This window comes from Haemaphysalis longicornis, unplaced genomic scaffold, assembly GCF_048455015.1.
Source record: "Haemaphysalis longicornis isolate Haplotype H1 unplaced genomic scaffold, Haemaphysalis longicornis Haplotype H1 scaffold_1, whole genome shotgun sequence".
Lineage (NCBI taxonomy): Eukaryota > Metazoa > Arthropoda > Arachnida > Ixodida > Ixodidae > Haemaphysalis > Haemaphysalis longicornis.
The window spans coordinates 402,578,933-402,605,003 of NW_027526203.1; the positions used below are offsets into that span (position 1 = coordinate 402,578,933).

Genomic DNA, 26,071 nt, shown 5'->3' on the forward strand with positions numbered 1-26,071 from the left:
TTCGAAACTATTTAGTTTAAATCTGTATAAATGGGAATCACTACGCTCACATGCCGGATTGTTTCGTTGTCTGCGCTTGTGTCGCGTACGTGGTGGTGTAGCCCCGAGCTAGCACATCAGGATGGCTAGGTTCCGCTGTCTCACCCTTCGAAACACGCTCCTCTCCGTTTTCTTTCTCCCGACGCACGGCCGGGCTACAGCGGCGGTCCGCCGCTAGAACCCGGCCATGGCCGACGCTGCTGCGTTCGGGACGGCGCCCCCGCGAATCCCAGGTAACGGCTGGCAGAATCTCTGGTTTCACTATTTCTAGAGCCAAGTGTGTGAATTCAAGTGACGCCGCATGTCGAATTGTGGTGGTCGTTGACAGCTTTGCTTCCCAACCATCTTCACCGCGTGCACTAGTGGACCCAATTTTTTTCTATTTTCATATAAAAAGCCTCTCGCTTAGTGACATTCTGAAGGTAGGTACAGTGCTTTCTGAAAAAAATTTAGGTGAAGGCCTGGTTTCCAATTTTTTTAAAGACGATAGTCTTTCTTGGGCTACTTAACCGCAGAAATTTTGGACTGTCTGTATGTCTGTCTGTCTGACTCGATTCAGCCACCCGGCCAAAGTGAAACGGAAACAGCGCAAGTCTTATATACTCACTGCCAAATCTAAACGTCCAAGTCCGGTGTTAATGTTCATATTTGTCAACATTGTTTAACAAGAACAACACATTACGCAAATATAAGGCAGAAAATCAAGACGAGTGATATTTGCAGTGTTACTTCCTTTATTTAGCAATTCACGGATGCTTGGTTTTTGCGATAGCAAATAAAATACTATATCAGCTGCAGAAAACCGTCGTCTGCTGTTGCCCGCGCTACTTGGCGGCATTTAAAAAAAAAAATCGAACGACAAACAGCAACGAAAGGTTCCACTAGATAGATTCCACGTTCCGCTTGGAACGCTCGTGGAGTAGGGAAACGTGGTTCTATAAACGTTGTAGTAGGGTGCCTCGATTCACGCTTGACTTGAGCAAACCTCTAGCGTGTTATCTTGGGAGGAAGGAGATGGGAGAGAAACATCATGAGAGGTGAGCGGGAAAGAGAAGGGAGGCATTTACTGGCCAAGAGCGCCAGTCGACTATCGTCGTCCGTCGACATTTGCAACGAAAGGAGCAGATACGCGGCCAATTTTTAACACAAAAGTGTTTTATTCCCGGATACACGAAGATTTCGCGGTCATATTTGTCACGGAAGTAACGCCAGTACAACGAAGCAAGCGGCCTGTAAAGGGTGCAGCTCTGCACACAGGGTCTTCTTGCGGGGAAGCAACCTTTAGTACTAAAGTATAGTTAGGGTTGTTCGTTTTCAGGTTTTATATTTATGCCGCGATACCCCAAGATTTCACTGACGCCATATCCGTCACGGAAGTAACGCCAGTACACCTTTGCCGAAGCGACCCGCCAGTAGGATGTCGCTCGCCAAACACACCCAGAAGACAGCCGCCGACCCGCAAATCATGCTCAGCTGCAGATTTCGCTGCACATTTCACTTTCGTGCTTTGCTAATTCCTATGACAGAAGAATCAACCACAGTTTTAGATGCGACTGCATCTCATTCACTCGCCTTGTCCCTCCATACGGCGTTGTTGTCCGTCCACACCCCTCCCCCTACACTATACAAAAAATAATAGTTGGCGGCGCCCGGTTCCGATCCCACGACCCTGTGGACGGAACGCGAGGTACATGGTGCTCTTCCCACTGCGCCACAAAACCGAGACAGAATCAAATGCTACGAACGCGCCTTATATCCTTGACTCATTCAAACTACGTCAAGATGCTACTGATACAACGCATGATGGGGCAATGATTAACACTTGTAATAAAAGAAAAGAAGCTCCCACTTACAGCAACAATGATGGTCGTTGCGACAGCGAAGCCCCAAGCATACCACTTAGAGAGATTGACCAATAAAACATAATAATAATCATAAAACATAATAATCATACGCGTTCCCGACACGTTTCACGTGATTTCAGAATCAATCCAACGGAAACACCAAGTGAACCCCACGATGCGTCGCATCTACACAGGGTTCCCCATGCGGGGAGGTGGGCGCAATTTTTTATTTAATTTTTGCCTGCTGGTTTCTAATATTTGATTGAAAGCTAGGCGAGTCCAAATGTCGTTGCCTTTTTCCAGCAGCGGTCTGCGCATGCGCGCGCTGCCGAGCCGCCATTTCGGGGGGCGCCCTCAGCTTGCTGCTGGGGCAGCAGATACTGCTTTCTGGCGCTGCTCCTTTTTATCCCCGATTTTCCAACAGCTCGTGATGAATCCGTACCCGCGTATCCGTATCCGGCCGTGTGCGTGCGTGCGTGTGCAGGAAAGGGACGGGGCAAACACCCTTGAGACTGTCCATGCTACGAACAACACTTGGATACCATTGAGGAAATGACAAAAGCAAAAAAAAAATAACACTTCGCCCACTTCAAATGCAAAATGTGTGCTTTGTTCATTCGCTTCTAAGCCAACAGCCCGCTTCTTCCTCCCCTTCGCTCCAACCAGCCTTTTAGTTTGTTCAAAGACGGCCATCCATTTTAAAGTGGTGTTAGCAGTAACAACGACCACAGGTTTTTATTAAGTGACACTACTGCAGCTAACACAGTAAAAATTTGTTCAGCCCCTTCGACTGGGAGCGAATAATATAGCACTTTTTGTAAACTTGCCTTGCACCTTCTGAAATTGGACGCACACGGGCATTGGCTATTTTTACACTTGTTTGCCCCAGCTAGCACCAAGAAAATTTGTGAAAGATACAGACCACGACACAAGAAAGGTTAACAAGATGTCTTTATTATTTCTCTGATAAAATTTTCACGTAACGAAAACAAATGGAAGAGCAAGAGACATCGATGGAAAACGGTACACATGCAAGCAAGGGCCCCACAACTCAATCTCACAAACTATTACAGTCGCAGTGGCACATTATAACCACTTTCAATTTAAAGGGGGAAAAAAAGTTTCATTGCATGAACAAGGCAGAGAGAAACTACTATTCTACAACATTTGCCACACAGTCCTACCTGTAAGCTCTTTTTCTTTTTATTCGAGAACAGAATACGCGAGACATCAAGTTTTGCATAACACAAGTGAACCCCGATTCAGCCAGAGCGCAACTCTCAAATGTGCACTTTGCAAACCTGCACGTGCAATGTGTTTCAATCTGCTTTCAATCATCAAGCCTGCAGCATGCTTACCTAGCTTGCTGCTCATCTGGTTTGACGGCTCAATCAACATATGCATGCACTCGATTGGACAACATTCAGCAAAAGTCACGAAGACATTAAGCGCACTGTTACCCATTGATGGATACAGACGGGTGGCTACCCTGACGCACAACATGGGTGCGAGAGTTGCCCATTGCCTTACACTCTTGGCCAAGCTTTGCCTCTTTAGTCATACCTCAACATACATGTCGGTCAAGAATGGCAAGTAATCAGTCATTATGCACCGCACAAAAAGTGATTCAGCTGTCTCCTGCCTCAGCTAGCAAGCAAATTCTCCAAGCCCAGCATTGAAGCGCACGACTTGTATGACTCGGTGACTTCTTTAGCAACAACAGCTGTGGCTTGTGTTTCAAATATTTTTCCTTTGGGAACAATGCCACTTTTTAAAAAGTTAGATTCTTTTGACTGATCAAACCATGGAGAACCCACTCTACAAAAATGTCTGCTTTTTTTTAAGTCGTGGTGCACCAGAAACTGCATCAGTGTGTGTCCTGAAATGCACTGCGAGATCTGCACACATGATAAGCAGGTGAAAGTTGACAGTATTATCTGCTATGAAAAAAACCTTACAGCAGCTGTCTAGTAACTTTTGGTGAGAAAAAACTTGTGTCAAACTCTAACTGTAGGGTTTGCTTATTTTTTCTTTCTTCAGGTGCTGCTACGATTTGCTTAAAGTCAATCTAAAAATGTTCCAATGTCACCCTCTTGAATGACTAGGTTATTTTTTTTTTCAGCATTTGTAACTTATTACCCACTAGCCCAATCATGTCAGTGTTGAGCAACCTTTTTTGGGGGAGGATAAAAGGCGATGCCCATGTGTCTCTCTCCCTTCCTACCTTTACCCGCAATGCAAATGATGATAATCCACCAGCATTTAGTTCTCTATTTCTCTTCTGGAATCTATAAAAAAAGGTACTGCGCACATTGTCTTTGTTTAAAAGTGTGACTCACAGTGTATCAGTACTTTGGACAGGAGTAGCCCATCACAAACAGCCTGTTTCTACTCCAGTACACACAACATCCACCGTGCCTTGCTAGCTAGGCTTCTGCCCTCATCAGTGGCATCGAAAAGGTAGTACAGTTAAAGTACTTGCATGTGTAAGAAAGGTACTGTATAAATAGTGGAGCTAAATGCAGATGATAAACTACAATAAACACAGAGTAACGAGCAGTTAGACTAACGTCGCTTTTTTTTTTCCGCCCCCTCTCTCTGGAAATAGTAAACGTCGAACCCTTTTTTTTTTTTTTTTTTTTGCTGCTTGCTAACATCGTGGCAGCACAACAGGAACATCAGATGTCCTGCATCCAGCGCAGCATGAGATGTGTGGCCTGTTTAGAGCTAGCCACCTGGCACAAGCGTTTCGTTGTCACACAGAACGGCGTTATAGACAGCGAATGTGAGGAACATGCTTGTTTATAGAGACCAGCTTCAACGCCATGCAGGCTGCAGCATGTTGCAAGAGATCTCCCTCAACACTGTGAAGACAGACATCCCTGAATGGGTCTCACTCTGGAGTTTTTTTAGAAAATAAGTCACACAATAAAGCTATATATTAGATATTTCAAAATCATACTTAACAATGACTAATGACTGATTAACTTAGGCTCAAATCTAGCACAGAAATTTTTCACGGTCCATCATGTATAGTACTATCTCCGATGGGTACCAGCAGCTTGGTTTATGGTTGAAAGGCCAATTGCCTGACTTGGACTGCGGTGAGATAGGCAAAATTGTTATGGTGGTGCCCCATCTCCCGTCAGCCAATAATATGTAGGTATATATATTTTTCTCCGGATGCAGCAATTAACTATTTCCACTGATCTTGGTTTTACACTAAACGAGCCAGAAAATGTTCTCCATGCAAGATTTGAGCTTTAACACCAAGTTAGCAGTAATGAAAAAGAAATTTTTAGAACTGTCTTAACGGATCACACAACATTTGGTTTGTCTCTCAGCTGCATGGTGCGGCAACTTTCAACTTGGAAAACTCGGGTGCCCTGTCCCTGGGGCAATATTGGTAGACCCCTATCCCCGGGCATAGCTCGGTGCAACAATGGCCTACTGCTACAACCCTTGACTACGGCAACAAAAACAGCCACGCTGAACACAAGCGACCCACTTCACAATATCAGCTTGCGTCATTGTGCATAAGCCGAAATGGTAGTGAGTTGTGGGCAAGAATTTCGCATTTCAGTTGTCTGCTTACGCCGATTTCTGAAAAACTGAAATCCATATTCTTAGAGGGTAATGAACCATTCTCCCCATGGCAGAAATGTTGAAGAGAGTGATCTTGCCCACATGGTTGCGCTGGTATTGCATAGGGCCTGCTCGTCAATGCACTTCTCGCACGAGGTGCAGTGGGGGGCACGGCTTGCCGACTACTACTTCGTGTTAGCTACCCCCACATCGAAGTGCATTATGTTAAAAGCACAGAAAACCTGCTGTCAGGCGTACCATGCGCGGTGATGACCAGTCCACCGTGAAAAAGGACAGTACAGGATGCAGCCGCCCCACAAAGCAAGGTCGGGCACAGAGTGAGCACCAGTACAATTCAGCGGAGGTGTACATCTTGAATATAATTAAAAACATTGTGGTGACTTGTCTATGGCCAACCCAGCAGAGCCTTCATCGAACTTTGTATACGGCTTACACTATTAATATTAACAGTTGCCACGTGTTTACTCATTTTTGCTTGCATGTACTGTGAGGGAAAAAAATAATGCCGTAATTCATGTAAGACTAGTTGCAATCCTTTGTAAGTGCATAATACATACTTTATACAATGCTAACCATTGTTTTAAAAAATAAAACCCCTTAGGGTGTGAGAAAAAAAATAACCCCGTTCACAATGGACTGGTTTTCACAAGCCAATTCAGGCAACGAGCAATCGAATCTCCACTGGCTTTAACTGACGAGTCAGTTGTACCAGTTAGTGCTGTAGTTACCCAGACTGCAACAGTCTTTGTCTTCTGTATCACTCTTTGAATTAGTTTTGCCCACTTGCGGCATAAATTAAAAAATAAAAAGCAGTACTGTGCCTTAAGTACGTTAGCACTGGCACGGCAGTTAGTCTTGCAAAAAATGCACATTCTTTGCAGGCAATTGACAATTAGTAGTAGCAATGTTTGCAACAGTATTATGATGGCAATTACATCATCATTTTGTTGTGACAAATTACCCACAAGTCATAACAAGTGGTACCTCTTATTAACATTCGATGCAGTGTTTCGAAAGTTGACGCAGCATAGCATTGTAAACTTATGACAGTAATTGTATAGTGACGAGGACATGCTTTCGTAGACACGAGAGGCTGAGCTTGGGGTGCAACATCAACAGAGGGCATGTGCGTGGCTTGCTGCTCCCATAGGAGCATGCTGTCACACAAAACAATGTCACCATCAGCGTGAATGCCCATTATAACTGCTTTCAGGGCAGCTAGGAGTCCCGGTGTAACACATGTGCGTACACTCTTCAAGTGTAAATCTTCAACAAATAAACAGAAGCCAAAAAAGTAATCATTTTTGTTTAGACATAGCTGAATTAACGTTGAAGCTGTTGCATAATAGAGGTGAAAATAAATGAAAAAGATCACCGTGTTCTGCCTTTGGGCCAAATCCTTGTGACACAAGTGTGACGACAAAGAATGGAAGCAAAGTCATGGCAAAGCACAAAAGAATTACTCTTGGTGGCAGGTGCTGGAAAAAGAACAGCAATGAACAAGCTGAACTTGCAAACATCCTTGTGCTTTCGAGCACAGACAGATTTCTGCCTTGACTTACCTCAATATCACATCGAGAAGGATAAATGTCATCTTACAAGGTCAATATATATATTATATATTTATATATATATAATGAGAGACACAAAAACTGCACATTACACGTTTCGGGAAGCTAAGAATGCAAAACAGCTTGCGTTGTATCATCATAGTCTATGTGTATAAATCTGGGACAGTGTGTAGCATTCCACATAAGTCTGCACATTATAAAAAGCGTATAGAATTGCTTTCGAACAGGCCACAAGCAAGTTAGCAACTGGATGAGTGAGGGCACATGATGCTGGGAGCTGAGCTGCGCTTTTGAGCACAAAGGCTCAAATCCAGTTTGACTACAAGCTCCGTCTAGGCGTGCTGCAGTTTTTCCTCTTACATTGATGTCGAGCAAACAGAGCCAAGAGTCTTGGAATCATGAATCAGCATCTCAGAAGCACTGTGGGAAGGCCATGGAGACAAAGCAGCAGCCCGCAACAATTTGGCTGTCGGGGCGCAGACAGAGATAAACAAGTTGCGTACCTTGCTGGTGGCTATCCCACATGCTGATTGGAAGAAGATATCGTCATCTGAGCTGAATAGAACAGAAAATCACAGAAAACCAAAGACATCAAACGACAATGGTGGACAAGAATAAAGGTAACATTCAGCTGCACGACCTAGGTATTCCTGAAGACATTCACACACCGGTTCACTATGCTAGGGTCCACACCAAATATGCAAGTTAACTTGTAAATGCAGGTGTGTTCATTCGTTCCGTTTTATTTTTTTTGTATGCTTTTACATCTTGAGGGTCCGGGAGAGAGAGTATGTACATACAAAAATACAGTCAGCACTTCTCTAACATTCGTATATTTGTAACAGTCAATATTGAGCTATGCAGGGGGAAACACGTTCGACGGGCCAACTGTCCCTAGCCTGTCCCAGAGCTTTTCCGCACTGCTGGCAGCAGGCGCCACCCTCCTCACCACCACTGTCTCCCCTAAAAGCCCCTCACTAACTGCTACTCTTACCAAACTAGGAAACACGTGTTAACTGGCAGACATCACGCTCGTGAAGGACACCTACAGACTTGGCTACAGCGTGTAGACATCAAGGCCCACACCTGAGGCTGCAAGTGTTAGTGTTTGCCTAGTGTCGGAGAAGGAGAAAGTATGCCACAAGTGCCTAATTCTGGAATTGGTGAGTAACCACATTCCATCCATGCTGTGCACAGTCGGGCTTATGTCCTCAAAACATTGTGGCATAACCGTGCACCTGTTACGATTGCCACTGGATTTGTTCAGCTGGCAAAGCTCATAACCGAGTTTCAGTTATTTCGCCTAGTTGGCTTTTCCCTTTTGGCAAACCGTCTCCACATCATCACTAAGACTGGCCCCAGACGCTTCAGATATCCAGATGCTTTAAAGCATCTGGTAACCACAGAAAAAAACAAAATTTGCAAATAATAATTTCTGGTTTACACTGGGAAAGTCTTAGAAATGTCCAAGACAGAAGGATAATAATAATATTAATAATAAAAAAGAAGCTGGGAACCAACTCAATCGAAATTTAACATACACATTCCAGCATTTTTCAACTATCAAAACCGAAGTAGTCTAGACAGGTGCATTTCAGAAAGGAGCCCACATTGTTTAAACACTGTAGCCCCAGGACTTAAAGGGTGCATGTAAGCAGATTACTTTGTACACAATCCTGCATAAAGGCGGGTCAACTGCCCCAACATGCCGGTTTCAGTTGCAGTGATTCTTGCATGCTTCAAACAAACAGCTACCTTAAGCCCTTTTTACCTCTACAGCACAGGTGAATATATATATATATATATATATGCAAAAACGACTAAACTGCACTCATTCACATAATGAAGCCACTAGGTATTATTTATTGCAACTTTGTAAGGAACAGCGAGGGAAAAAGTACTCGCAGCCACAGCGCCCGTGCAGGCTAGCCAATCCTCAGAAGAATTTGCATCATTGTCTCCGATGATGCTAAGCACAGTCTTGCAGTTGAGCCTTGCAGATAAAAGGAAGAAAAAAACTGCAAAAAATAAAATGCTGCTGGGAGGATTGTCACGTGTGTACACATCGCTACAAAGTACTCTGGGTTTGCTCGTCGCCGTACATATTATACATGAAGGTCTCCCAGCTTCTACACAACTACAACTCTGCAAGGACTATGCAAAAACCTATGCTGCAAAGGTATTAGAAGTGGCCATACATCTTTGACATAGGGCTCACAAAGAGAAGGGCACCAAAGGAAGTGCCCGTCAGAGCAAAAGAAACACAGCGCAGGTTGGCCTATGGCGTGGGCTGAAAATGCTTGCTGCATTATATGCGGTTCGAAATGAAACCCACATGAAAGCAGGCTTTTTCCTTTGTGGCACATGCCGTGTTTCACCTGCAGAGAACATGCAGTTACGCCGGCAAATGCCACAGGAACACAGCTATGCTTGAACGGCAACTCATGCCCACATCAACAAATGGTTTCCATGTGGACAGTCATTCAGGATTGTACACTAACAGACATTTCAGTCAAGAAGCCGTCAGCCATTTATATTAGCAGCATGACTAAAGGACTGATACTTTGCCGGTAGGACAGATGAAGATATAAAAATATGTAAGCAGAAAAAAAAAGAGCACCAGAACACAGGGAGGTGCTCAGCAAGCGAAACAAACAACATTACGAACACATTTTGGGAATGCGACTAGCACTTTTTCATATGATGATTCATTTTGTGCATGATTGGGTCACAGGCACTCAAAGATGCTACATACTTAAAAACTATAGTAAACCCTTTGTGCTAAACAGAATAAAATAGCTACACCACAATGCATTTAGGACTGAAACTGAAGACATACCACCAGAGTGCCAAGCATAGGTGCAAAACTTTAGCACAAGATGCAAAAAAAAAGGGGGGGGCGGGGGGTATGGCTGCACTCTGCCTGGTAAAAATCATTCTACACTTTACTAAAAGTACGTTGTCTTATAAAGTAGTGTGAACCGTCAACAACAATACAGGAACACGAGAGATCAAGCACTGTGGCCACCCTTCTGCCTTACTGCGTCTTGCAAAGTACGAGACTGCCCTAAAAGCTCACCTGTTCCTGGTTGAAGCCAGGGTGACAGGTTGTTGGATGTCACTTTGCTCTGCACATCCATCAAGTCATCATTTTTTGGTAGAAATTTATAACAAGTAGTTCCTACAGCCCCTCTTTCTGGTGGAGATTATATCTGGTGCACTCTTGGCAGCAACTCTGAAAACAGCACATCGGGGACAACTAAGAACTGCCATATCCATCGGCCCAAGGCATCATGCTACTACACAAGTTTTACGACCCGGTAACAGATGCGAACTGTAGACTCTGCATGAGTGCGGTGCATGCTAGCGACGAGCTATGTTCTCACCAAACAGTGCAGAGGCACCAGTTCATTGTTTGTGCTAACCACAACCACTAAGTGGCAACAAACTTGGGCTAACAACCAGCTTCCAAAACACACATCTTAACAGCAAGTACCCAGTTCACTGCCGGGCAACGTACAGTGTCAGCAGGCGTGCCACAGGGCTGGACCCTCATGCCAAAGGTACCATGTCCTCCAAGGGGTGCCTCCCTGGCATTCTGAAGGTGCTCTAAAAATCCACAGCAAAATAAATAACAGAACGCAGGAGCGGAGAGAGAACGTGCCGACAGGGGCTCGTCCGGTGGGGCCACTCCATGCGCTCAGGAATAGATGGTTATCACTTCGCGGCCTCCACCACGCACCATGAGCACTCGCTCGAGGCCTTCTGTGAGCACTTCCAAGAACTCCATGTCTAGTGGCGCTGGGAGTCAAGGGTGAACATTTCGTACAGCACAAACATTATGAAAAATCTCTGTACTAAGGCTGCTCCAACTGCCTGTCTCCTTCCCCTCATAGGCAGCAGAATTTCGGCTCGACAAATAATAATGGACAGTTCACTTCTCAAAGAGGCAGGTATTTGAGCGTTTTGCAGCAGTTTTCTGTCAACAAGGCCTGGCAGGCAAGGCTACTCTGCGCTTAATGCTTCCCTGTTGATTTTATATTGGTCTTCAAATCGCTTTGGGCAGCCCTTTAGAAGTTGTTCTTGAATACTGAACAGAAAACTTTGGATCCCCTGGCTATTTGACGGCTGTGAAGGCATGACCGTGCTTAAAACCTGAACTTCTCTTTCAGTGCTACTGGCAAAGCTGAGGCTACACATACTGTAAAATCCTGATTATGCCCACCTTCACCACTTGGCATTTCATTTGGGACCAAAAGATGGCAGTCGCATTGATGTTTTTCTTTCATTCAATAAATGTTTCCTATACTTCCAGTTTTCACATGTACTGCTAACACCATAAATCAAATTTCTCCAACACACATTCTGTGTACAAACGTTTGTTTTGATTCTAATGTCGGGCCGCACATGGTTAGCTAATCCTGGCTGAGAGCTATGCATGCCGCTGTTGCATTGAATTTCCTGTTCCCTGTTTGAGAGCAAAACGTCCACTTGTATTGCGCTTGATCCTAATGTATTCACGATCCCTTTGTGCTCTCCCGGAATGAACTGCACTGTGGTGTAAATACTGCCCAATGAAACGTCATTCAATTGGAAGGCGGGGTGCTTCCTGGGTTTGCACTGAAATTTGGAGTTCTCGTGACACTGAACGGGTTCCTACATGAGTCTGGGCCCTTGATTACAACCGTACGGCACCTTCTCTTTTCTTCTCTCTCTCTCTACTTCTCTCCCTCCTTCCCTGCTCTCTCCCTCGTCCCTCCCTCCCTCCCTCCCTCCCTCCTGGCTACATAAAAGTTAGACAGAAGGTAGATTATGCTAACACCTTATGTGCAAAAATTTCATTGCACTCAGTGATGCAAAAACTTGAAATGAATAGCATGCTAAACAATATGCAACATTCACTAGTATATCAAAGCAACAAGCGTGAAGGATACAGTTCTCCTCTCCCCTCTGGATCCTGGGCGGTCCCGGAAGATTGATGATCACCAGCTTGGATTCGTGTGATTTGTTGACAATCACCTCATTCAGTTTCACAGCAGTATGCATACGGCGCACATTGGCTTCATCCCTGCAATAGTAACATGCATGTAGAAATGCAACCAGTGGACTCATGTGCGCAACATCTTCACACTGTAGGAGATAAATCACGCTATCGGTGAACCCACTAAGAAAATTTGAAGCCGTTCCACTCTATGTGAAAGCTGTCGGAAGTGTAAAGCACTGATTCCCCATGATGGGCAGTAGCGCCATTATCCGCTCACTGCTACCACCCATCAGGCTCTTCGCCGCCCTGTCTCACTCCTCTCTTGATGAATGGAACGGAGGTTTGTCCAGTGCAATTCAAATTTCCCATCTTCGCAGTGCTCGCGTGCCCCCTGCCTGAAACTGCGCCAGTGGGCCCATTTTTTAAAACACAGTACTGTCCCTTAGGCATCTGCTAATATGCTAATATTTATTCAGCCACATTTTCTACATTCTAAGCACCCCCCTCCTAAACTTAACAAATACTGTAACATTTGAAGGAAAGTGCACATTTTCACTAGGAGCTTAGAAGTAAGCGCCCCGCTTCACTTTACACATCACATGCATGTGCAAAAAAAAAACAAAGTGGGGGTTGGTGGGAGGGGGGGTGGGAATGCTTAGAATTGACAAAATACGGTATTGCCCCGCCTTTGGAATTTTAAATAACCGATGTGTCCTGCTAGTGGCTCATAGCACGCTTTTCCGTAAGCAGTGGGCATTTGCAGCTGCCATATGCTCCTCAGCCAGGCCCAGTTGTCATTGCTCGCGCTGATAAGACATTGTTTTCGTGTGCCGCGATGTGCAAAACCATTGCTGCTAGTCTCGCTCTTTTTACTGACCTTTCGTGATTGGGGAGCATAGATATATGGTGAATATTTTAACACTCTCTTGGCGATGCAATAACACCATTGTGTCTTGCACCTTTCAAAACTTCGCGAATAGTGTTCGCTATTTGATTGGATTCACAGCGCAGTTTTGCCATTTGAAGCATATAAGGTTTTCTGAATATTCAAAAATTACGAATAATAAACCAATAAAAGTTGGCTCTGCAAACTTTCGGAAAACAGCATACAAACTTTCAAGCTTCACAGCATGGCACACCCTTTTGGATTGTCTTTTTCGCAACGCACGAGCCTTGTGCTAAAAAAGTGTGTGTTGACTCTGCTGTATGTTAGCTGAGGTAGAATGCTACTTGTGCAAAATTTATAAGGCTAAAAAAGTTGCTTTTCAATACAGTGGCATGAGTTAGAAATCAAGAGCTATTACTTGATGGCAATGCCTGCAGTGAGGTACCATTGAGATACATGCCTAGCAGGGTTCTCCCCAGTAATTTTTTAGAGTTGAACATTTTGAGAACAAGGGGGGGGGGGGGGGGCAAGAAGTTTAGGAGTTTCAAATTTTCAAATACCGCACATTGTGGGGCTGCCATGTGATAAAAAGTGGAATCTCTTAAACGAAATAAGGAAGTGAAGTGATAAGCGCATGCATTGACTCCAAGATTTGCATGCAGCTGGCAATCTGAGACTTCAAAGCCACTTGTTCAGACTCCTTTTCACATAATCAGATGACGGGAGGTGCGGCCCTCTGCGGCTGGTATTGCTCTCTCACAGTGGGCAATTTTAGTTCCTCAGGCGCACATTTCAAATGGGTCAGCCAGAGCAGTGGTCGGCCTACCGAAGGCAGTGGATGGAATTTCCACCACCGCTTACTGTGGGGAGAACCTAGATGTCTAGCAAGGGCATGTTTTCAATGATTGGAGGGAGGCCTACAGCAAGTTAAATATACCACTTTCTGTATTCACAGCACATTGAGTAATACCCCTGTCACACGGGCACTTTCAATCCAGATTGAAGAGCGATTGACTTTTCGAGCGCGCTCGACGCACCACCGATTCTACACGGCACGTTTCAATCCCGATTGAGAAGTTGCACCGGCTGCACTCATGTATGCCAGATGGCACAAAAAATGTACTTCACGGACGGCGTCTGGTAACCTTGTGCAGTCATAGGTATACGGAACTATATAAATGTTACTGCACGCTCATTTGGGTCAAGTTATTTGATGCAATTTTTGGTGTTAGTTGAAGCTGTCTTCTTCTGTGCCATTACTCAGCGGGGACAAGAGTATCACTGCTTTCGTCTGATCGCGCTTGGAAGCCTCAATCGCGCTTGGAAAACCTGGATTGAGTTTGAGCGGGATCGGGCTTGATCGCAATTGAAACTGGCGTGTAGCAGCGCCCGATCTGGATTGAGCTCGATCCGGATCGACTCAATCGCGATTCAAAGTGCCCGTGTGATACGGGTCTAACCCACATTTTTTCATGACAATGAATGTTAAAATTTTTGTTTTACTGCTTTTCCGTCTTGCGCTAATATCTTTTTTTTTTAAATTTTTTGTTCCATTATTTTTCAAGCACTAGTACGTAAAGACTTGGATGGGTTAAATTGGAAGGCCCAATGCCTGTGCATTAATCGGAGATGTGCATCAGCACTCAAACCCCATGCCTGTCGTGCACAGTCCAGGGTGCACAGCACTCTGTTATTCAAGAAGAAAAGGGGCTCACGGCTTGATTTTGAGAAGGGTGTCGAACTCTGGCTTCTTCTGGCCATCGGACGTAGCAGCAGCGGCATCACCAGGGCCCTTGCTTGCCACCCCATTTGCAGATGTGGCACTGGGATCTGCAGAACCGTCTTGGGCTTTTTTCTCGGGGCTTTCCACCTTTCCATTTTCCCCAGCAGCAGCAATGGGCGAGCTCTCCTTGGGCGGAGAGGAAGCCTGCTTGGTAGGCGACCCCGTAAGAGATTTGGTGGGCGATGAGTGCCGGGATGAGTGGCGGGAGGAGCGATTGTCTTCGTCAGCAACCACATCCACCAGTTCAGAGTCACCAGCCTGCTGAGGTGGCTTGTCGCTGAATCGGACCTGTAAACGATGCCTTGGAGTCAGCTGCAGTAATGTTCAAACAAAATCTTCTGCGCACCGGTTATTGGACATAACTGTGGCTATTAAGTTGTAGTTGGCATTACAAGGGGTCACAGCGCTGTGGTTTGGTAGACCTGCTTCGGGATTGCCAACATGAAGAATTAAAGTTATATGTGGGAATAAGGAAAACTTTGCCCTTATGAAAGATGTTCTTGCCATTCTGTTTCTGATTCTCCTGCAAGATCAATTTCTTGTTTCTCAAGATAAGGTTGAATGTAATGCACATTTTCTTGTGCATGCATGTGTCTTATATTACAACAAAAATTGACCTAATATATAAGAATAAAAAAACTCTACTGCTCCACAGTGTGACCAGTCAAAGTTGTGTGCCCCAAATTGCAGTGTTCACACGGCGATCTACCAAGTCTGGACATTTTTCTATTTTTCAAACCTGTCTCTCACCTAACTCAACATTCATTAACCACCACCTTGCCGTAACACTCGGTGCTTGTTTGCTTCGGTGCTAATTTTCCTGAAGCAGCTGCTCTTTGCATGTAGCCCAGATTCACAAGCTGCACGCCGTAACTTTGGCAGGGGGTGTATCTGGCATACTACTCACAAGTGGGCCAAATTACCTCATACTGTCCATGCACCGTGTATGGATACCAGGACACAGTGGTTTAGGCGGAAACTAGCAAGCACATGCTGCTGCTGGAGCGTATGCCCACCGAGCGCCGCATCACTCAGACCAAGAAGTCCCGCAACCCATCCCCCCACAGTACCACGAAAGTCTACAGCACTACCGTCTCTCATGCCAGAAGCTCCCACTGCTGCGCAAAAGACTCAGTATAGAAGAAGCCACCATCTGGCGACGTCTACAAACTAACACGTACACGCACGTAAGCCTACTACACGCCATCTACCCAGACCAGTTCCCCTCAAATAAATGCCCTCACTGCCCTGACAAATACGGATCTCTCTACCACATCACATGGGCCTGCCAAAACACCCAATCTGTCCCTGCAATTCCCAATCCGTCCCCTGAGCAATGGGACGTTGAGCTGACCAGCTCGGACCTGAACGACCAGCTTATGCTGATCACCAGGACTCAAGCAACGGTGCAAGACTCTGGTGCCTTGGACTAAGGGCATCACCACCTCAGGAAGCAAGCAAAGTTTTTCTCTATAACAATAAAAGTTGTTCTTCCTCCTTTCCTTTGCATGTAGCAAGCTTGTTTGGGGCTGTATGAGTGAAAATGGGCTGGCATCATGTCTCACTCATGAGGCCCATTTTATGCCAAAGAGTGCATACTTACACATAATTAATTACCTAAGCTTCATTAATTAACCTCTTATTCCCTTGTTTTTAAGGTACGTGCTTATAATGAGAAATTTAAAGCAAGTAGTAATGAAGAAAGCTAGCCCACTTTACAGACGCTTTGAATCTGATTAATTGTTAGCGATGCAGTTAGGCACCGTCAAAGTTTGCCTTCAACTACATCTAGCTCGATCATATCATGCTATTGGCCCCCAGGTGTACGGCATAAGTTAGAACTGTGAGGGCTAACTTTGCTGAGACCTATATCTTTAACCACGAATCACATTCGGGACTTCTCCAAAGCTTTCCCACAATTTCATTACATAAGCACATGACCGAAACCAGTAAATATGAGATTAATTAACAAATTTTTGGTTGCCAATTATGTGGTAGGTATGCAGTTCCTCACTTATAATGCCTGCCTGCCATATATATCGGCGGCAAACAAAGGCATTCGTGCTGGCCTCATAGTAGTTTCTTTAAATTAAGAACATCATGTCAGGAATGACTTGAGAGGCAAAAAAAACAACTGATAATACTCTTTATGAATTTCTGTGTAGTTTTAAGTACTACTGCATTCACAGGTATTGTGGGATGTCTGCAGTTACGTGGAGGTGACGCATGGGAAGAATATGGCCAAGCATAAACAGTGAGGAGGAAGAGGAAGTCTTAGGTCCAACCTCTTCGTCTCACACGAAGAGAGGGATTTAATAAAGAGCGAGGTAGGAGGACAAGAATATCCTCCTCCCTTTCCTCCTCCATCCTTTGCATATTCTGCTGACTGGTCAAGTGCATGAAGAGTGTTGTGGATGGATGTTGAACGGGCATTGTGATGCTGTGAAATTTGACCCTATAAATGCGCTCACATTTAAAATGAATAAAAAAAAGTAAATAAATGGAATACAAGTGCAGAATATAAAGAAACAGGCAACAAGAGTAGGGAGAAATCCACTATTCATGATGCCACTGCAGTTCGGAATAGAAGGCAGTTAGAACATTCAGTTGTTTAGTGTTCAAGAGAACTATTTGATTTCAGATCGTGAAGCGATACCACGGAGAAAGAATATATAGGAATGGAAATGGCCTATTGCGGCAAGCGTAGGCGAGCGTCCAGACAATGTCACAATGAAAACCAAGGCAGACTGCAAAGCTTCGTAGCTGCGATGCGAGGGAGCGGGTAGTGGCCGCAATTCATTGCGTGGCTGCGCAGTGAAATGCCGATCACGGTGGCCATGCAGTTTCTTCACTCGCGTCAGATGCTGCTAGCTTAACCTATGACGAGTGCTTGTGACATGATCTGGCCACGCTAGGAAGTTTCGTTTCCCCTCCTGTCTTGTTCTTGCTCCAGGAGCGATACTAACAGGCACGGTACTCCCTAATGTTATTACTTGAAGGAACAATAAATTAGCCAGTGATGACATGCACAGATGTGGGTTCATGCCGCAGGATATCCTGGCTTGGTCCCTACAAGGAGTTTTGCAGAGTTTAATTATTTAAATGTGCTACAAGTTGGCTTCATCAGCTGAAGTTTTGAAGCATACGCAACTGCAGGATCTACACACTTCATACTGTAGTGTTAATACAGCATCCATGAAAATACTAGTGAATGTTTTCTGACTTATCGTTACTTGCAAATGGCAAAAATTGTAACAATCATTGACCAATACTCATTATGGCTCTGGAAGAGAAGTGTTAACTTGGTAGGTTGGCAGTACTTCCAATAATGCTACAAGAACAACTGATATGTTTCACGTCTTTACCAGTCATCAATTAAAGGTATGATGAATTGAAGTTGCACACAAGAAAAAAACCTGCAGTGAAGAACAATTTGTCATATATAAATCACATATAGCCTTTGAGCATGCAACGTTAAAATAAGAAATGGGCATTCCGCATGCAGTCACAGTTTTAAGACAGGAGTTAGAACTACTGGTACCTTTGAACTTGTGTGGTTTTGGAGAGGGTTGTGATGATGATCCACAATGGTCTGAATCTGTTTAGCAGAGAGCAAAAAAGGGCCATTCTAAGGTATGCTACCTCCTCAGGCACACACCCACACATACAAAAGAAAAGCATGCTAGGTGCATTGCAAACAACTTTGTAAACCCACCATGCTTAAAGTTTCCCGCCTGCTGAGCCTCATGTGCTTGAGCATCTCTGTGCGTTGCTCCATCATCAGTGTTCGCTCGTAGGTGTACGCCGAGATGTCACTGTCGTTCTGCACACAAAACCAGGAGGAACAAGTTGCAGGCGCAAAGAAAATACAGCCCACTGCAGATCTCCCCATGGTGTGGGCAGTTTTTAAAAATAATGGTGTCAACATCACTGGGAAATGGCAGCAAGCATTGCTTTATAAGCTTCAACTGAATGGAAAAGCTATAAGGTACTGAAATACCATTTCCACAACTTCCACTTCTGCTTCGATTCGCAGGTGGTACAAAAACATGGCCAGGTCCTTCTTCATCTGAATGCTGTTGTCTTCAAGCTCTGCAGTTGCATTGAGTGAAGTGTGGTCAAGGTGTCAAACTGTGGCACTATACAAGCCTAACCTGCACTCTGATTAATTTAAATAAAAATATATGCAGGGGATGGCTATGCTGGCCTGCTGTGCATATACCTAACTGCAATTTTATTTGCACATTTGCAATCTTTGAATAAGATGCCTGGTAATTAATCACAAAAAAATAGTCAGATTGCCCTGATCTGATTTATACATTTCCACAAAGCAAAGAACAATGCATAAAAACCTATGCATTCGATGTGGTCTTCGCATAGATTGTGACAGGGGCAGTAAAATCTTTTGTGCTTATCAAGACATTACTTAGGCTGCTATGTGAATCAGCATTCTGCATATGCACAGCTAGTAGTTGCTGTACCAGTTGCGAAGGCCATCACTTGAGAGGCTAGCCCTGCAGTCTTGCTTGCATGTAATGAGGCACACATGACCTCCCAAAGGACAGCTGTATCCATGCACTCAACAAGATGGTTTCAGGTTATTTCTCCTTTGGTGTGCTTGAAATTGCCCAAATATTTTTGTTGAAGTGTTTGTTCATTCATTAACAGCGAAAGGACATCAGTGGAGCCCGATACTGTAGTTGACTGCATACGCATGCTCTGCCTCAGTGCCCAGTGCATGGCTGTACTCAGCCTTGACATAAGCTTCACCCTCTGGCCCAACGATATGTGGCACAAAGAAGCTTGGTTTAATAAAGCTGAGAATGGCCTAAGAACTGGGAATTCATGCCTAAATGTGCAGCGAGCTGTTCTGCGAAGGCTACCTGTACAAAGTTTGAGCGTAAGTGCTCAGTGAATGGTGGGTGGTCAGACTGTACAGTGCGCAAATACAGTTGTGCGTTTTCTACAGTACTGCTCTTTGCTTTTCCACAGTTGCAAATGCACTGTTTGGAATGTCTACCTCACCAGCAGGGGGTAGGGGTTAATGTCGGATGACGTGCTCTTCAAAAATGTACAAGTTGGAAAAAAAAAATTGCTCGCCATCCCCCCCTGCGAAAGTGGATGTCCAGCAAAGCTGTTGTAAACCACTACAAATGGTGATGGAGGAGGGTACGAAATGTTTCTTGCCATATCGGCAGGCTTGTCGCTTGCGCTCGGCTAGTGTCACTACATAAGGGTACAGAGTATCGGCCCTCTTTTCTCCTATTGTCCCATGTCGCAACCATGGTCATTGTTCAGTTCGCATTAAGTGTTAAGTGACGTTTGTTTACACTGCGATGGTTCATGGGCGTCGCCATTTTGTTGTTTATGCATTTTAGTCGGTCAACTCTAGTAGGCTTAGCTGGTCCTCCCTCCTCTGTGGCTGTGCGCAACTTGCATTGTTCCGAATGCTAATCAAAGATATCGTGTGCAACAGCATTTAAGCAGCAGAAGTGTGTCCAAAGATGCCGTTTTACTGCATCTTCGGTAGCGTTAATAACAAACGACCCAGTCGAAGTTAACGGCGAAGCCGTAGATGCAGCAGTCTCGCATTGCTGATAGACGCCATAATGGCTGCCATTGCTGACTTGCATGCCTCAGTGGCGGTACTCTAATACGTCATCTACTGACACTGCGCTCGGCTTCTCTGGCGGCAAATGCTGGTCCTGCCTGGCCTGATGCATGCGCTCGGCGTCTTGGGCAAGGACTGCTCTGTTTAGAGACACTAGTCCTGCCTAGCCGTCAAAGATAATCTGCAAACATAATCTTTGCCAGGAACACATGGTGTAGGGGTCCCATTGTTCACAGGCGCCTTATCATCCATAATGCGGTTTCGATGCTTGTTTTGTGGTTTCCTTAAATTAAATCTGAGCTCTATGCTGGATGCCTGATTAGCCTGATGGATGCAGTCAGCATCTTAGGCCATGGCACCTTGATGTTTTTGCCCACAGAGATGAAACCATTCGGGGGTAGAGGTACGTATACAGCTTTGTAGTAAAACACATTTTACACATAGATAAGCATGGGTGCTCCCCACATGGTTCATAGTGGGAGGACAGAGTGGAGAGCCCATAACAAAACAGCAACTAACAAAACAAAACAGCAAAACAGCAACTAACTGCACTCTACAATACAAACAGCCATAGAGGACTCATACGTCCTGAAGGATCACAACAGAAGACATTTCACATGACAGTCAGGAAAACCTGGCAGTCCACAGGACAAGCTCAAAATTATGTCTGCAGTCGAGTCCCCTTATAACGATACCGTTTATAACAATATATCGGCTATAACGATGGACAGCTATGGTACCGTTTGCTTTTGTATGCTTTCCATGGGAAAATCAAACCGGTTATTACAATGCTCCAGTGCCGCGATATTGGATATAACGATTGAATCGGGTTACAGCAAGCACCGAAAATGCGAGGTGCCGCCGGCTCCCCACACCAACCACGCCGACACCATGCTCCGCGATGTGCCTCGCATCCCGTCCACCCCTCAGAAAACGAGTCAACTGCGCAGCTTACGAGGAAGCGAGAGTTGGAGGGGAACAGTTCTCCTTCCAAACACCCCTCCCGATGACGCCACGTGCTGGGACAGCGGTGGCAGTGACAACTCTGACGACGCGGTTGCACGGCCTACTCGGGTAGGACCTTCGCAGGAGGCCCAACGCATGATAGTCCCTCAGGGACTTCGTTTCCACCAAGGACCCTTCGCTCAGCTAGGTGAAGCACCTATAGATGCTCTTGAAAAAGATGTGCGCTAACTTCATGTGCAGCAAACAAAGCCGACCGAGTATGGCTTCTTTTCCACAAATAGGTAGCAGTACAACCTTGCTTGCCTGCAAATAAAATGTTTTGAGCTCTGCTAAGTCTTTTTATTAAGCAACCCGCATATAACAATCATCGGTTATAACGATGGGATTTCCTTGGCACTTGGATATTGTTATAAGTGGACTAGACTGTATATGCAAAGATACTGCATCATTTGTCCCAGCAACTCTCATGGCCAAGTCCTATCTATTCAGAAAGCAGTAGTCATTTCAGCCTATGCTCAATCCACACTTTCAGACTTGTTATTTCAAAAAAGGCTAGGTGTTTAAAAAAAAAAGCAAATATAGAAGCACCTTTAAACGTATGTATAGGTGGTACTTCTACATATAAAATGCAGTTGTGCATATTGCAGGATGAACAGTGTATATAAGATGCCTGCATGATGGCACGGTGAGTAAAGTTGAAAACATTGGTGAAGGATACGGGCAACGGTGAAGATCCTCAGCTTGCAGTTCTTCCACACTTTGTGTTGCTTCAGCAGGAATGGCAAGAGCATAAGCAGGCCACCATCATCTGAAGTAAAGCTAAGGAATAGAACGTACATGTTCAAATGCAAGAACAAATGCCTTGATGCACTCTGGGAACAACTTAGAAGACAGTGCAGACTTCTGAAATGACTCCCCAGCCCTGAGGATGAACAGTCAATAATGCAAAATACACCTGGGCAAGACAAAAATGTTGCTCAGATTACTATTTTTTTTACTATGCCTAGATTTCAAGTTAGCTCTTTGAAATTAAAGCTCTTCAAAACTAAAATTAACACTAAAGTGAGTTTTTAAACATTGTCTATTGTCTAATTATTCGAAATGAGTAGGCCATGTTCTGGATTTTCCCTGGCAACTTTATATAGATTTTTAACCAAAAAACTGTGTTTGAGTGGCCCTTTCTTTGCTCCAACCTCTCTGCCGATATGACACTGCTAGCACGCATGGCTAAATTTAGTGAATTGCTAGCATGTTTCAACTGTATAAGCTGTGAAGAAACAAAGAGTTAATATTAACCCTGCAATGCGTGAACACTGAAAAGCAATATTTTAAAAGTTGAGGTAGCATGAAAGCACTCTGAAAGCTACAGTGTGATGCCACTGTGGTAGTCTGCAGCAGTCACGAACAGTGTATGGTGTTTCCTCTTCTGCAGCCAATTACAAGTGAACTAAGGCTACTTTCGCTAAACAGTCATACTATGGAATACGTGGGTTGAAGTGAAAAATGCAGCCACAAATAGGATTTCAACAAACCTTCTTTAGTGTCCTGTCTCTTTAAGAGTAAAGACTAAGTTAGATACATGGATGTTAAGTTGAAAGGTGATATTTTTGAGAACTCTCATTTGAAATTCACAGCAACAAAGAGTAAAGACAATAAGTTAAATGCCCAGATATAAAGTTCCTTAATCACGTTTCAGGGAACTCCATATTTGAAGGATACGGACAATCCACCATACGTCAATATTTCCATGAAGCTTCTCAGTGTTGTCTGGAAACTGGTTGATGTTCTTTGGCACCAGGAGGGCATTCTTGCTTGCTGATACGTTGCGTATTGTCTCTGTAGCAAGTGAATAAAAGCATCGAGGCAGTCAAGGCATTGCTTTGGAAAGTGATAAAGCCACTATTTAAGCACAGCACACTGATGGAAGCCTAAGCAGCTTTAAACCCTTCAAAAATGCACAATATAGGTGCTACAGTCAGACATGTACTTTGGAGGATTAATCTTATACAGGTTGTGGCCCTTTACCACATACACTTTTAGAAGTACCCGTAAATCATCTTTCCCGCAGCGGTCTAGAATGACCAATCAAAGTGACTGAGTGCGCTAATTTAGCAAATGGTGATGCCCAGCACATGATTTCGCTAAAAAAATGGATGTGCGCAGGAACAACAAGCAAGGCGTGCACAATGTTTTGCATCGCGCAATGTCAAAGTGAAGATGCCCGTTTTCAGTCAAATTAAATACTGGGTGTCGTCATTCACTGAATTTGCACATCGGCCACTTCGATATGTCATTCTAGAGTGTTGTGGTGAATTCACCCAGTGAATCCCAGTACATGCCTATGATAAAAGCAGCTGTCGTGGGCCAACGGAAAAGTGTGGCCACTCACTTCTCACTTAGCTACTGAGCCATCATGGTGGGTGTCAACAATTCCTTGGGAAAAAATGGTAAGCTGTACTGGTGGTATAAACTGTGCAAGCGCTAGACAGAGAACTGCATCAGCAGCACTAACTCACCGATAAAGACCTTCCACGAGCGCTCATCAGGGGACTGCCTCCACCCATAAGGCCACCCAAGGATAACAGTGTTGTGTTTGAGCCCACCAAGGCCAGCAATTTGAATCCTGCAGAGAATTTAAAGCATGCATTGAGCAATGTACTGCCGTGAAAAAACAATTAACTGAAATGAACAAGCACCAGCTGAAACCAATTTCTTTGCTCTTCTCATTTCTAGACCATGCTAAGCATTTCTTTAAGAATTTTTTGTTAGCCGCTGCTTCAGTTGACTACAATTCATCCTTTACTATTAACAGCACGCTGTTAAACAGAGTATTCTGGCTCAAGGAGCAATTTGTGTTTTTTTACATCTGGCACTTTTATAAGATGGATAGAATTTTTTCTACCCCTCAATAAAGCAAACTGCGAAATTTTTATGATGCAAATGTGAAGAAAAAGCATGCCAAGCCATGCTGAAGGCAAAATAACGCACAGGTGGCAGATCGCGTCAATGGTACTCCCTCCAGCAACAACGTCAGCAAAGCCTTTCACCCTCTCTTCCTCCAGGACTTTTTTCAGGCTCTAGGTTTAAAAAAAGAGAAGAAAGAAAAATCAATGTGAAACAGGCAACACATTTGTTTTAAGATGCTGAGCACATGAAATATGCAGCGCCCGTGTGCTCGCATCCTTTTGGCTGCTCTCCTGTTGAAGGCGCCTTATTGCTTGAACTGCACACGCCTTGACCATCCAGGATAATATTACACTGCAGGGAGCGGCCCTGACAACAAATAGGAAAATTATTTATCAACCGATTCATGGTTGTTGCACGGTGTCTGCAGACTGCGTTCCCACGAACTGCCACCAAGACTGTTGGAGGGGTGAAAACTGGTCTACTGGCATTTACGCAGAAAAGTGGATGGATGTGAAGCACAGAGTCTGCAGAGTGGGCTCCCTGCTGCCTGGCGCTGCTCGCTGCAGTGCAGATGAAATTGTTCGTATTGGGTTCTCATGCGACAAAGCTACAGATTCATTTAGACAGCCTAAGGCCTAAACAGGGACCTAAATATTGTGCGCATGGATCATCTCGCTCCTTCTATGGCGTAGTACTTAATGCATGATGGAAATAAACTAGCCCGTCAGATTGCTTTGACGAACTTAATGCGCTCTAGTATTGTTAATGCAACCCTGGTGGGAACACTAAACTTTAGCTGAATTAGGCAAAAAAATCAAGTTAAATAAATTCGAAATACATAGTTTTATACCCTAACGGGACCTGTAATTATAAAATGAAGCTTTAGTGTTCTCACTGATGGCGTCTGTAATGCGAAAACGCCGAAGTGAAACAAAACAAAACAAAACAAACAAAAAAAAAAAAAACCCGCTTCCGGCTGCCGGAATCGAACATGGGTCCCTTGCGTTATGAAGCCGGCGTCCATCCGATTGCTCCATTCTGACTCAGTCGAAGCGGTTTGAAAAACTTAGACTACAACCAAGGAATCAGCCACGAGAAAGCTTCGTGTTCAACCATCGTCGTCGTTTGACGGAGGGGTGCATGATTTTTCTCAAGTGATAAACTTGAATTTACTGAGGTTTACAAGCGTCAACTATATAGAAATCCCGGAACTGTCAGATACTTTTTACAGAAGCTTAACTTAAGAAGCACTAGGTGATATACAGTACACTTCTATTTCCTGCAGAAGCTGTCAGATAAATGAAGCCATCTACACTGGGCTTTTTGAAGTCAGCAGTTTTATGGAAGTCCATCTGGCTACAAGAAGGCATGAAAGTATGTAGACGATTGAACGGTGATCACAGAAAGAAGAACAACAGATACAATACAGATACAGATACTGGCTCCAGCCAGAGAGCCTTCCCCCGTGAAAATGGAAAGAGCATTTCTAGCAAGAAATCATAATTTCCAGCTTCATTTCTGACTAGATTATTAGATTCTAGCTAGAATCGACGACTTTCTAACTAGAAAAATTCTTTGTCTAGCTAGAAACGACTATTTCCAGGTTGCGGTTTTTTTCCTTCTAGCTGGACTGACAAATGCTAGCTAGAAGTAAATCTCAATCCATCTAGAAATGAACTAGAAACTGAATTTCTAGCTAGAAATTCTGCTACTATTTCTAGCTAGAAATTTGCCTTTTCTAGCTAGAAGATTTCTAGCTAGAAGAAATTTCTGGTTCAATAATCCAGCTAGAAAAAAAACATATATATATTTTCACCTGGGTTGTTCAATATTCTATTAGTGTCAGCCGGGGCTTTTGTTTTGCAGTAGTATTC

At 44.4% G+C, this 26,071-nt stretch overlaps 1 protein-coding gene across 5 annotated transcripts in view; it reads right to left on the reverse strand.

The window, feature by feature from the left end:
* Positions 1–2,816: 2,816 nt before the first annotated feature.
* Kcc (solute carrier family 12 member kcc) overlaps positions 2,817–26,071 on the reverse strand; it is a 407,686-nt gene continuing 384,431 nt past the window's right edge. For all 5 annotated transcript variants that reach the window (XM_077686853.1, XM_077686851.1, XM_077686852.1 and 2 more), the window contains 10 exons: positions 24,279–24,367; positions 23,807–23,913; positions 23,010–23,126; positions 22,009–22,098; positions 18,714–18,805; positions 18,429–18,536; positions 18,255–18,311; positions 14,646–15,001; positions 11,995–12,128; positions 2,817–10,852 (listed from right to left, as the gene is read on the reverse strand). In XM_077686853.1, coding sequence (XP_077542979.1) covers positions 10,761–10,852; positions 11,995–12,128; positions 14,646–15,001; positions 18,255–18,311; positions 18,429–18,536; positions 18,714–18,805; positions 22,009–22,098; positions 23,010–23,126; positions 23,807–23,913; positions 24,279–24,367 — 1,242 coding nt within the window. In that variant the 3' untranslated portion in view covers positions 2,817–10,760. The remainder of the gene's footprint in view (positions 10,853–11,994; positions 12,129–14,645; positions 15,002–18,254; positions 18,312–18,428; positions 18,537–18,713; positions 18,806–22,008; positions 22,099–23,009; positions 23,127–23,806; positions 23,914–24,278; positions 24,368–26,071) is intronic.